The 13787-nt window shown below is 38.2% G+C and overlaps 2 protein-coding genes across 6 annotated transcripts in view; one reads left to right on the top strand and one right to left on the bottom strand.

Moving 5' to 3' along the window:
* LOC307037339 (ras-related protein Rab-7L1-like) overlaps window positions 1-13787 on the bottom strand; it is a 584338-nt gene that overhangs the window by 354549 nt on the left and 216002 nt on the right. The window lies entirely within an intron of this gene.
* oprl1 (opiate receptor-like 1) overlaps window positions 1-13787 on the top strand; it is a 62889-nt gene that overhangs the window by 6297 nt on the left and 42805 nt on the right. The window contains exon 2 of the mRNA XM_079674529.1: window positions 1558-1783. Within this exon, the coding sequence (XP_079530655.1) occupies window positions 1584-1783 (200 nt within the window). The 5' untranslated portion in view covers window positions 1558-1583. The remainder of the gene's footprint in view (window positions 1-1557; window positions 1784-13787) is intronic.

The following is a 13787-nucleotide window of genomic DNA, read 5'->3' as shown; positions in this document are numbered from 1 at the left end:
AATGAGTTGGAATATCTTATTAAATCATATTTACAGTATGTGTATAATATGCATGAGAGGCGGCAGGAATAATTTACTTTTAACCAAAAAGATGTTAAGTCTTCTTAATGGCCGGACAATAAAAGGTAAGGGACAGCTTTGCGTTTCTTAGACGTTAGTTATTCGCACATGATAAAAACAAATAGGAAACATTTACAATAACACAGCAAACTCCTTTGAATGTAGAAACTCTTTTTGTTGTTTGTTAGAAATGTTAATATTTTTCTCGGCTTTAAAATGATTGTTGATTGAAAGTAAAAGGCCACTGCATTTGCTCTCTTTTCTTCTCACTGCATTAACTCACATACATATTCATGTATTCTCTCTCCTTCTTATTCTTCCCCTCAGCCCTTGGCATTAATATATTCCTCACGTGGCAGTGCATTAATAGTACATTTTATGTCAAATCCTTCCCTCTTTTTTTCCTATAGCACTACTTTCCTTCATCCCTCAAACCTTTTTTACCTTCCCTTCCTCAACATCTACTCGCCCTTTCTTTTTGCTTTGCCCATATTGCATTCCTTTTCAAGCTTCTTCGTTCTTAATTTATTGTCCTTTGAACCTCCCCTCTCTGGGCTTTTCTTCATCTTCTATTTATGTCCTGTTCATATTTTTTCTTCTCCCTCTCTTCTTTTCTTTTTCACCCTATCTCACTTTTTCTCCGCCTAAAGCAATCTTTGTTTAAATTTGAAAAAGCAGGAAGCACTGTGACATGGTAATATTGTTTGGTGCCGGGTCGTGAAGCTTGAATTGTGCTCACAGAAAGGGACTCTCACGTCACAAATCAGGATAAGAAACATGTGTCCTACAGATATTGTTTGGTTTCTCTTAACCATGGAAATGATCTGACCTCCACCAATGAGAATTAACCTTATATTTCAAGAAAAACCGTGCTGTTGTGGTAACTCGTACTGTAGGGCTTTACCTTAATCAAAATATGTTGCTATAGAACGAAAAAATGTTGTTATTATTGGCTCGACAAAGGCTGCTTTGGTGTTTTAATTATGTGTTCAGCATTGCTCATTAGTTCACTTTATTCTATCAAAGAGACTAGTACCAATAACCTCTGGTGTATATTGCCCACCAGTGATGGTAGTGTTCAGGACAATAATCTTTACTTGAAATAAACACTATTAAATGTTTCACTTAGTACTAAGAGTATTCATTTTGCACGCATATTAAATAAAGTATAAAAAAAGTGAAGTTTGAATAAAAGTTTCCCAAGTTCTTATGAATTCCCGTCCTTAAGACGTTTTCCTTCGAGGTCAAGGACAAAAGGTTTGACAAAGTAAACAAAGATTATTCTTATGACTATGACCCTTTTCAAAACTGCGCAAGGTGGGAAGTTGAACCACTTGAGATTACCCAAAACAACATTTGATTGCATGTTAAGTGGTTCTTTGCATTAAACTTACCTTCAAATGTTTGTTCAAATAAGTTACAGTGAGTATGGCATTATCGTTCACAGTAGCTTGATCATGACATTATGTGTGACACCCCACTTCTTCTTTCCGTCAGGTGAAGTAAAGCCCCTCGCTCTGGAGATGGAGTACCCGGACGACTACCTCCTGTTGTCCCAGCTGGTTCACTTGCAATTCAACGACTCGCTCAACTTCAACGGTACCTACAACGAGACCGACACACTACTGCCAACCGGGTTCAGAGTCACCATCGTGGTGGTCTACATGATTGTCTGTGTCATCGGCCTTGTGGGAAACTTCCTGGTCATGTATGTCATCATCAGGTATGAAAAACTCATGTTTCTTCAGGTAAATAATACACTAAATGGAACCTTTTTTTAAATAAATAATTATTGTATTAGACTTAGACCAAGTCAGTCATCAAAACTGACACTAGCTTCTAGAGAACTCTTGAAACAAGTTGACTTTATATTGTTACACAGAAGACTTATTACAATTGATTTTGCAATAAACTTTGACTACAATTATATTCTGCTCTTGTAAAGTATTGATGTTTGATCCTTATGGTCTCTACGGCAGGGATGTGCAAATGGCGGCCCGGGGGCACGCTGTGACGTTAAGTTACCGCTTGTAATTATGCCGTTACAAGCTTAAAAGTTTCATTATCATCTGAATTTGGCAGAACAAGTTTAATATTCTAAAAACCGAGACTTTGTTTATTTGAAATCAGATGAAAACAAACTGTCACGGACCCTGCCGTGTTATCTATGATTACTATACGCTTTTCATTCATAATTTCAGCGGGAGGGAGGGGGAGCAGCGCTGAGGAACGGCAGAGTGCGGGCTGACAGGTGTCTGTGTTGACATTCCCCTTATTGTGCCTCAGCAGAGACAGGCTACAAGTGTCTTAGGTTCAAGTTAGACAACTAATGTCTGGATTAGTGTTCATGACTTCATGGTTATTTCATCTTAATGTTTAATCTTAATGGTTGCACACACATTTTCCGTGCTTTCCAATAGTTTAAAATAGTTTTATTCCACTGTTAAAGGTGGGGTAGGTAATTTACTTCAGAAACACTTTTTGTTATATTCCATGGAATGCTCTTAACATCCCGATTGCAATGAATACGTTAAATGCTTTAACATTAAATACATTAAAACATGTCATCAGTGAAAGCCGTAGTACTGTAAAAAGCACGACCAATCATCTGAGCCGGCCCGGCTAAAATAACTGGATGGCCTACCTGCCTGTCAGCCTTCCATCTGTGCACAAACTTATCTCGTGCCCTCATTGGTCATGTGCGCAATGTGTTGGAGGAGGGGCTCTGTAAGGAAGTCTGAAGGAAGAGGCAGATTTTTTCCAGTTGTGTACTTTCAAATTCTAGCGCACTCGAGCTGGTTTCTCCATTCTTACCTACCCTACCTTTAAATAACCTGTTCAATACAAACATGCCACTTCTAAAAATTAAATAACATTTCTGTGAACTGATATTTGTTTAGTGAGCTTATTAGAGGATGTTCCTTGAAAGATTGAAACATGTCAATGAAGATGTCAGACTTAGTATATTTGTTAATAATTACATACAATACATGGAATTTGTGTGTGTGTGTGTGTTACAAGTGAATCTGCGGCCCCCTGGTGGCCAGTACATAAATTATGTGGCCCCCACCACCATCCAAGTTGCCCATCCCTGCTCTACGGTGTAGCGACTTCATATTTACAGAGTCAGGAATGATGATATGACCGCTGTTGCTATAGCAATCCACACAGAAAGGACAACTTTCCCAAAATAAAAGTCTGTCAGATTGATTCAGTTGTTTTAAGATGTTGTGAGAATGTTATTAAAGTAACAGCTGGATGTTGTTGAAGCAGCTGCTCTGCCTCACTTCATCACTCTGAGGTTCAGTCACTGTCACTGTGGCTACTTCTGAATTATTACTCCTTACCTTAGATGTGTTTAAGGGATCAAAGCAAAACACATTGATTCAGACTGTCAATGTTTTTTTTTATATTGTCCAGTTCAAAGCATTACCTTCAAAAAAGTTTGTGACAAATCAAGGTGATATTTCAGGGCACAACAGAAACCATCAGCAAGCATCTACCTTTGTTTACAGACATTGTTGTACTATCTTTGCTCTGTGTGGTGTGTTTGCATGTGTAGGTGAGCACTTGGGTGTTGTGAAAGTTAGTGAATGCGTGTGTGCAGTAGTGCTGTACCCGAATATTCAACTATTCGAATATTCGTTCGTTGATCAACTATTCGGGTTTCAATTTCATTATTCGGATATTTTTTTTTTTGTTTTTTTTCAAAAAATTTTGTTTTTTTTCTAAATGTATGCTATTAATAAAGGCAAATTGCCATATTCTTATACTATATTTATACTTTTGAATTGCACTGTTAAAATGCGGAAATATATAAAATCACAGCCTGTGCTCCTGACATCACCTTGACTCACAGTCACGAACGCAAACGGCACGCTTCACCTCGCTTCACCTCGTTTCACCCACAAAATGCCGAAGACTTCAGCTGTGTGGGACCATTTTAAAAATTGGACGACGGTAAGAAGAAGGCAGTGTGCCAAATATGCGATAAGAAACTGGCCTACCACGGTGGCACAACAACTCTGAAAAGTCACCTGGATGCTTCAAGTAGTAGCCTAGCTTAGCTTAACTGTTGTCAAGTTGCCATGATGAAGGTGCTTTATCCGCCGTTTAAACAGTAACGTTACACAAAACGTGCACTTACTTTGCTTGGAAAATAGTTGCAAGCAAGCAACCAAATTGTTTTTTTATATTAGTTTTTTTATTTAACAAGTAGGTAACAAGGTAACAAGTATGACACTGTTAGGCCTACTGTTACGGCTATGTTATTAAAAGTATTGTTGTTATAACAGAAATAATGTGTTTTGTATCTTCAGATTGTAAAATGTTATAGACGGAATTTGGAACCAGATTTGGTCCCCGGGCGCAGCACTGCGGCTAGGTTAAATGCAGAGGACACATTTAGTTGTAATGTTTTCGAGTACTGAGACAATAAATAAATATAAATCGTAATAGTATGCTCTTTCTGTGCTTCTGCTTAACAGCGTGTTGTCAGGTGTCTCGGATTTGGAGCGTGTTATGAAACCTTTTTGAAAAAAAAAAAACTTTTGAAAAAAAAATACAAATCTCTCCGCACCGAATATTCGAATATTCGCTGCTGATTACTACCGACTATCCGGAGCCCGAAAAATGGTATTCGGGACAGCCCTAGTGTGCAGTCATCGTTGGCTCAGTGGGCAGCTGCTGTCTGCTTTTTTTTTCATATGGTAAGTTGACCACATTTATATGCCGTTTTCCATATAGAAGTCACCTTTCACACACATTCATACTGCCATACGATACGTAACACTCACACTTATCCGCCCGAACGTTGGCCATGCCGTTGGGATCACCTTGCCCAAGAAAACATCGGGATGTTGACTGGGCAACGTAATCACCTTGCAATTGGTCCAATCTACGTCCAGAGTAACAGCAGCCCCACCTACTGTATGTATTTGTGTTTCCATGTTATTGTTGGTATTCTTTTGCTCTTAATTTATCTTATATTTTGTTTTGACAGACAGCAAGCAGTGTTACACATGACTGACAGCTCTCTCCTTGCTTGTGGTTTACAATCTGGAGAATAGTGGCGGTCTAATGGAAATGTTGTCAAATTTCTTAATAAAAAGTTGATGGACGGATGTGCACATGTACGCACACACACTCACTGATGATTCACCGCCATAGGCAACTCATTTTCCTGCTTAACACTATCAGCTCTCAGCCATTGCCTCTCAGTACAGATGACGGCTCTCGTCAACTCCACAACATTTACGGTGTCAGAAGGCAGCATGCTCCATTATTTAACTGTGACATGTTGGATGAAAGGGCTGATTACACAAGATGGCCAACTTCGACACTTGCCATTACCAAATGATGCAGACCAAAGAACAGGTCACAGTCCTCCTTAGCCTTTAATCCCCAGCAAATATCAGTGAATTCATGTCATTGTATCTGATACCTTTGCGAACACAGCTCCAGACATTTTTAAGGTGAACAGCAAGTAAGTAGAAACCTGACAGGCAGTAAGTAGAAAAGCCAATGAGAACAAGGACACGTCTAGCTTTCTGAACATCCACATTTAAATTGATATAGGGAGATTAATGGTTCAGGCAAAAACTACATCTCAAATATTCTCAAATGCTTGTCATAAAAATAATTGAGGTGTGTGAAACACGCATCAGTGGCGTCCTGTCGTCACTAGAGCGCTATTGAATCAACTGTGAGTAGATTAAGAAAATCTTGGCGGTCAAGTTTATGTATGGGAAACACTGAAGTAGCTGTCAAGGAGCTTTGAAGCATTAAAGAATAATATCAGACTTAGTGAAGCTCAGGGCAAGATCTGAATTTAAAGATGTACAATCGTCACAAAAACCTAAAAAACAGGACTCACTGTGGATCTGCAATACTCAGCTTTAAGGTGATGGATTGTGGGTTATAACCTGAGATGGATTTGCATCTTATCCAGGTGGGATTTAGCAGGTTCAAACTCATAACAGTGGGATACCTGTACAACTCTCCTATTCATGGAGAGAAAATGTTTTAATGTAAATAGTCGGTTTTCATCTAGATGCAGTATCTTTTAGAAATAATCACAGCTCTGAAAAGGCTGAGTCATTTTATTAAAGCAGATGGGTAGAGGTGACATTTTACCTACACAAAAGCATGCCCACACACAGACACACTCACATTTGACTACTAATGTGTTCAAATTACAAGGGTTTTTCTTATAAAAATACCAAAGAAAAACTGTAAAAACTCCCACAGTTACAGCCTCCAAGAACATTGGAAAAATATAGCTGTATTATCTTTTCACATCATTGAAGGGTGACATTAATTTTGTTGGCATCATTAGTTGTTAGAAAAATTCAATATAATCTGGGGGTGGGGATTTAAAAAGGATTTGGCTTTCTGGACCTTTAATAGCCCATTGAAGGGTACAAAAGTCACTACTTGCTAAAAGCATCTACATTTCGGACCTTAAGGTCGCCGATTATGTTGCATTGTGGGTAAAGTAGCCCAAACGTTTTGAAAAGGATCACAAATTAGTTGTTTAAAAAAGGATTCGAGTTATATTTACAGATAAACACAGTGTGTGTCTTTCCATTGTGATTTCGATGTGAGAGCTTAGCTCAAAAGTTTGTAAATCTCAAGGATGTATTACAACATGCTTTTCTACATTTTTTTTTTAGTAGTATCCTGTAACATCTCAAATGTAACATCTCAATCACTTTGTTTTGTTTCTTAAACTGTGCTAATTTTAACAGTCGGAGTAGAGACTGTTTAGTGACTCTAAAAGCAAGATGGAAACATGTGACATTCAACCAACAAAAAAGAAAAGCTTATATTGAAATAATTAATTATTGTAAAATTGGTGTAGCTTGTGCTGCTCACATGCCTTGGTTTGAGGGTGAGATAAAAAAGATAAACAGAAAGATTGACATACAAGCATACTTGTCAACCCTCCCGATTTTCGCGGGAGACTCCCGATTTCATTGCCCTCTCCCGGTTTCCTCCCGGGGTCATATTTCTCCCGCATTTCTCCCGATTTCTGACAAAATCCGATTTACACACGACTGTTTCCACTCGGACTTTAATACAGCTACACCATTGTTTGGTTTCCATGGCAACACGTCTCTTTAGTAGCACGCGCAACTCAAAGTCTGAGAGGGTGAGGCAGATATTCACAGAAAACAGAACAAGAATCGACAACTACTCTACTCTCTGCTGACTCCTCCGGCGATCCAGTAGCACCCCCCCCCCCCCCCCCCCCCCATTTTGCATTTTGAAATGCTCCCGATTTCTGAGGTCTAAAGGTTGGCAAGTATGCATACAAGGCACAGGGGCTCTGGGATTCGTCCAGTCGGTGTCTCACTTCCTTGTTTGACCCTAAACAGAGATGGATGAATATGCTGACAGGAGTTTTATTGACAGGACACCTCCCTGTTTCAAATAAAGAAAATAGAAAACATCTGAAATAGACTATTAACTATCCATGTAAAACGTTGTGTTTAAAATATTTTAAGACTTAGCGTTATTCACTAAGGGCACTTTGACAGGTTGGATCCATCACAGGTAGCTGTCTGCTCTACTGGTAGATTTGTAAAAGCTTTCAGTGCCAAAAAACGTAGAGGTGATGTCATGGAGAACATCCATATTTTAAACAGTCTATAGATGGACAATCAATGATATCAGTGAGCCCACCACACTATAACTGGGGGCATCTTACCATTGGGGGTTATTAGGCACTGGAAATAATTTGCATTGATCAGAATGGTCAATAACGTATTTAAATATGTGTAGGATACTAAGGTTAGTCACATGTTGGTTTCTTACTGGAACACAGCACCAGCAGTAAACCTCTGCTTGACTACCAGGACAAAAATACACATGATTTATCTGATTGAGACAGTCTAAGCCTCGTATTATCTTTGGCTGAACTTTTGAATGCATTCTGAAGAAGATTCAACTTGTTGTCATTCCGTAGTGAAGGTACTATGTAACAAAACTTTCTCTGCATTTGACCAATCCTAATGTTAGGAGCAGTGGGCTGCCATTATGTACGGCGCCCGGGGAAGAGTTTAGGGACACCTGTGTAGCACTTGGTCTTTCCGGGACTTGAACTGGTGACCTTCCAGTTGCCAAGCCAAGTCTTCGCCACCACTGCCCTGTAGACTGTCCCCCAAAAAGGATAACCTCTGGTCGGTGGGAGCAGAAGGAAAACAACAGAAACTCCCAAGGGACCTCAATGTTGTGTGTACTGTCAAAAAAAATCGAAACTATCCATTAAACATTTAAAACTATCTTATCTAATTTATAAAGAATCATTAGCAGCTATTTTAGGTTTCTTTTCAAGTGTTTTGAGCTGTCCCTTAAAATCAGATTATCTTGTTTACTGTTTAATGAGTAGAACGTCGTCTTCTGATGGCAACTTGTTGATGCTTTCGAACATAACATCTTTGAAAACACAGTTAAAACCAGGTCTAGATAGATGAGACAAGTTGTTTTTACATTCAAGCTTTGATCTGTTCTGTCACAAGCTCCGGTAACTAATAAAAGCAGGACATTCATGCACACTTGCATATTAACACTTACACACACTAAATACAGAGCAATACAGATATATGCAGGGTATTCCTCACCACAACACTCAACGTTTAGTTTACTTTCTTTTTGTGAAGGAAGCGCCTGCAAATATAACTTTTTGTACTACAACGCAACTCATGTTGAAATTGCTGTTAATAACAGATGGAAGGCAAAAGCAGCCCGCAGCGGCTGTCCAACCCACCTATTCCATGTAAACAAAAACAAACAATAAAAGCCACAGAGGAAACAAGCCGCTTTAATTGGTGTTGCATGTCCGTCGGCAAACTCCGATTTCGTTATTATTTATTTTTATTTTTGCTTAAGCACTTTACCCTCACAGTGCTGCGAGCTTGGCATTTCTTCTTTCTGATATCAAAGACAAAGAGTTTCAACAGCAGAGCTCTGCAGTGCCGGCGTTTTTTTGGCTCAGCAACAACATGAGCCAAGAGCAGGGATTTTTTCTATGAGCATCTGTTGAGTGCTACAAGGTGGAAAAAAAGAGAATGTTATTCAGCATAAAGCATCCCCGTAACACAGGGAAGAGAGTATCAGGCTGAAACTGTTCTCAGGGGATGTTTTTGGAGGAACAAAGTGCTGACTGGATGGATCATGTTGTAAAGGAAAAGGGTTCAGTTACCAGAATAACAGACCAATCCATGTTCTCAATTTAGGGACGTCATAATGCTTCAGTTCTGAGATCTCAATATGTGATGATTCCTTGGAGCAACACTAAATCTAAGGTGTCAGACGACTGTATCACCTTTGAACAATCTGACTCAGGTACATCTCATTGTGTTTGTTAAGTGAAGGATAGTTGGAGAACTTTCAAGGGCTTGGATCAAAAACACTCCCTGTTGAATAGTCAATATAATCCATGAACAGCTGTGTTTGCAAATATCTGGTTCTTTAATTATAATTCAACTAAAACTCCCAAAGTGCATTTAAGAAACATCTAGTCACAGTGTGCAATTCTAGTGTGTTTGTTGATTGTTATTTGATTGTAGCATAGTTTTAACTGTATTTTATTTTTTTGCCGCTAACAATAAGTGGATCAACAGGAAAGGAAGTTCCTAGCCACGACTTTAATGCATTCAATAAATATGAATTAATCATTTCAGTTCAGTTCAAGCAAAACATAAAAGGAACATGCCAACAATGTCTGGTTCCAGCTCAAATATAGGACTTATTTATGTTCTATTGCATTGTAAAGAAAAGGTTTATTTAGGTGTTGGACTTTGTGTCAAACGAAATAAAGACACACTGTAAGACATCACCTTGAGCTGTGGGAAGATTTGGTGTGTATATCTACTTTCTTACGTTTTGTAGACTTAAACAAACTTGGTTTTGAAATGAATGATCAGTTACAGCTAGGGCTGTGCGATTATGGCAAAAATCATAATCACGATTATGTTGGTCAATAATTGATATCACGATTATTAAATACGATTATTCATTAACTTTGAAAAAATCAATTTATTGAACTTTAAAACAAATACAAATAATAATTTCAACAGTATGTTTTTAACTGCTGATTACCCTGAACGTATAATACAAAAATAAATTATACATTTATATTTACATTTAAATAAATATCAAAATAATATATACCAATAAACAAGAACAACAAATATTTTGGAGCGCATTTCCACAAGATATTAAATATATATAAATATGATAAATACAAATAAATTAGATCAAATATGTTCACAAACTAGCAAAGCAATTGTTTTTTTTCGATTATGTTGTTTTCGTAATTGTAGCAGGCCAAAATCGTAATTGCGATTATAATACGATAATTGCACAGCCCTAGTTACAGCCCAACTCAACCAACATTAATTCAGCAACCAATTAGCATTGTATTTATTACAGCTAGGATCTTCCGGCATGCTTCTTCTCCATAGAAACAGAAGAGATTAGAAATGTCGACACCTTTTTATACCTATAGCCTTCTAGACATTATAAAGAGGCAACTATAATGATGTCCACATTTGATGATTTGAACCCTAACCCTAATGAGATAAATCCTATGCCGATGTAAAGTTCTATAGCAGGAGGTAGCATGGCAAGCATTAAGGGTGGGTGAAAGTCAGTGTGGTGGATAAGGGTCACATGACCACAGTCTTACCCCAACCGTATATGGAATATATTTTAGAAAGCACCAATTTTCTATATATATAGTTCATATTTAAATACCAAAAATGCACAATTGTTGAAACTCGTTTTTAAATTGCGTGATGTTTAAAGCTTGCAGTATTTTACTTCTCAATCATGTCACTTTGTGATTTTGTGCCAGTCTTCAAACATTGCCCTTTAAAGGAGTGTTTTGACATGAATCTTGTGCTTCTACACTTAAAAATGACAAGCAAAGTGTCTAGCTATGACATTTCCTTGAACGGCTGAGTTTTGTGAGTAGTCTTCTTCTGAGAGCTTACATTTCGTGGGTGTTACGACAAAATACACATTAATGTAACAGTGGTTGTCAAAATGGAGCTATTTCACATATTTTTTTAAATATGCCATTATTGATTCATGTAAAAGTATAAACCCAGCTGTTAGACATTTGATCTAGGCCTAAGATCCCAAAAACATGACCAGACTTTCAGTGACAAAGCGCTAGGTGAGTTTGTGTCAGTTATGACCATCTGCCGTAGAGCATATCTGGCATTTGAACTGAGCTTTTGGTACCAGAGAGTGTAATTAGGTTGTGTGTGTGCTCTGAGCTGCTCTGACTGGCCCAATTATCTGGCTCTCCGATGGTACACTGGCTGATGGCTTGTGAGCTGAAGGACAGTGAGTCGGGGGTTGTTTTGTACGAAATGAAATCTGCACAAAGTATCAATCATGAACTGCTTCTCTTAAAACTTTGAATTTTCAGTTGGACTGATTGAACTGGAAAAACACAATTTTTTTAAATCAGCTTTTGACTCATATTTTGTTTGTTGTTTTTTGGACATTTTTAAAACAAATAATTAAAACCTAGACAACCAAATTATTCAGGATCATACTAGCTAACAGCTAATCCTTTGTGGTTAGCATTCATACTGTACATGTAAATGCAATGTCTTTTGAGCGGATGTGACTGCTCCAATGCTTGTGTTTGTGCAATTGGCATCCACCGTGTCTGAGAAGTGAAGCCAATGCGTAAAGTCTCTTGACTCCACTGGTTGTAAAAATAAGTCTGATTGCACAGAAGTCTAAATGAGAAAATTACCCTACTTCTCAGATTATTTATTGAATCATTAAAGCTACAACTTGAACCCATTAAAACATTACACATTTAAACATTTTGCTTGGCTAAAATTGTCATCTAAAGCAGTTCGCTCTAATTGCTTCTCTTTGTTGTGTAGTATCTGATGGCAAAAAAACAAGATGGAAATGAAGATAACAAAAAGCCAAGTTTCCAAACATGAGGCTTCAAAAGCCTCACTTACAAACCAGTGTGCGGCGTCCAATTATTGGCACTCAAACCATTAATTAATGCCGTGTTGACATGATAACAATCTCTCATTCCTTTCTGTTGTTTTTGTGGTGACATCGGCCTCATCTGGCAAGCCACAATTGTTTCTAGATAGATAGAAACACCACACATGTATACTTTGGCTCAGAGAATTGAAGCTGACTGAATAGCCAATGATGCACAGATGGTCTAAGTTAGTGTGTGTGTGTGTGTGTGTGTGTGTGTGTGTGTGTGTGTGTGTGTGTGTGTGTGTGTGTGTGTGTGTGTGTGTGTGTGTGTGTGTGTGTGTGTGTGTGTGTGTGTGTGTGTGTGTGTGTGTGTGTGTGTGTGTGTGTGTGTGTGTGTGTGTGTGTGTGTTTGGATCTACAAAAAAACTGAGGACAACCACAGTGTTGATGTTGCCCCTCATTACTCAGCTCCCCAGAGGACTTACAAAGAAATTGCATTTCTTTTATGTGAGTGTCCTTGTCATTAAGCAGCAGTTCAAAAGGTCACATCCATCTTTTTTGTTATTTCTCTGGAAAAATCTCTCAGTGTGTGTGGAGGTCGAGCTTGAAGGTGTTATTCTGAGTTTTTGGGGTAAAATAGATTGGAGCAGATGAGAAAAGAAGCAACAATAGATAGGGATCAATAAACCGAGGGAAGGAGAGACAAATAAAGGGCACCGAGAAATAGATATGAAATGAAAAAGGGAGAGAGTATCCAATGTCGCATTATCTGATATACTCTACTTTTTGTATCTACTATAGTTCCTTTTAATAATCAATAATCCGTGTGTGTGTCCGTTTGTGTGTATGTTATCTGCATTCACTGAGAGCCATTATAATGCTCCTCCTGATGAAATCTGTTCATTCATGATTCCGACAATTTTTTTTAATCATACATATGGACATGTAACTGATTAGTGATACATTTTCATGTCAACGTAGAATGAAATCCAAATAAAAAAAGTGATATGCTTTAATATCAACTATTGGGGAAATGCTCTCGTACGTCTTCTTTCCAAGAGTAAGATGTAAAGTTGAATATTAATTTCGGGATTGTGGCTTACATAAAGCTGGAGTTATGGTTAGCAAAGCAAAGCCTAAACAGTGGTAGCAATGAAACATATACAAGTCCAAAAACCCACCTTCACATTTAATCCCAGTAGCTACTTCAATGTATCTCATTTGTTAAAACTAAGCACAAAACAGAAATGTAAAAATGTTGACTAGTGCAGTGCTGGTATTGCTAATTGCAGCCTTCTTGACAAGTGCTCACACAAAGAAATTCCTCTTCGACAACTGCGTATCCTTTTGGTCCTGATCAACCAACGGGAGCACAGTTCCCCAGGCAACTATGACATCATATGCTATGTGATATAAACCACTTGCTGTGATACAACCATTTTTGTTTAAAGTACAGCATGAGAAGTATTCTGTCGGTATTATAGTTATACGTATTATGAGCATCGCAAAAACCTTCACATTTTGAGTTCCGATTACAGAAACATTTTGGTTCTAACTTCAGTATATCTGGTCAATGAGCTTCGGCATGTTGCGTGATCAGTGTGTGTGTGTGTGTGTGTGTGTGTGTGTGTGTGTGTGTGTGTGTGTGTGTGTGTGTGTGTGTGTGTGTGTGTGTGTGTGTGTGTGTGTGTGTGTGTGTGTGTGTGTGTGTGTGTGTGTGTGTGTGTGTGTGTGTGTGTGTGTGTGTGTGTGTG

Source organism: Notothenia rossii (genome assembly GCF_949606895.1).
Source record: "Notothenia rossii genome assembly, chromosome: 4".
NCBI classification, from domain to species: Eukaryota; Metazoa; Chordata; class Actinopteri; order Perciformes; family Nototheniidae; genus Notothenia; species Notothenia rossii.
Note: the sequence above shows the minus strand (reverse complement) of the source record. Positions and strands in the feature narration are given on the sequence as shown.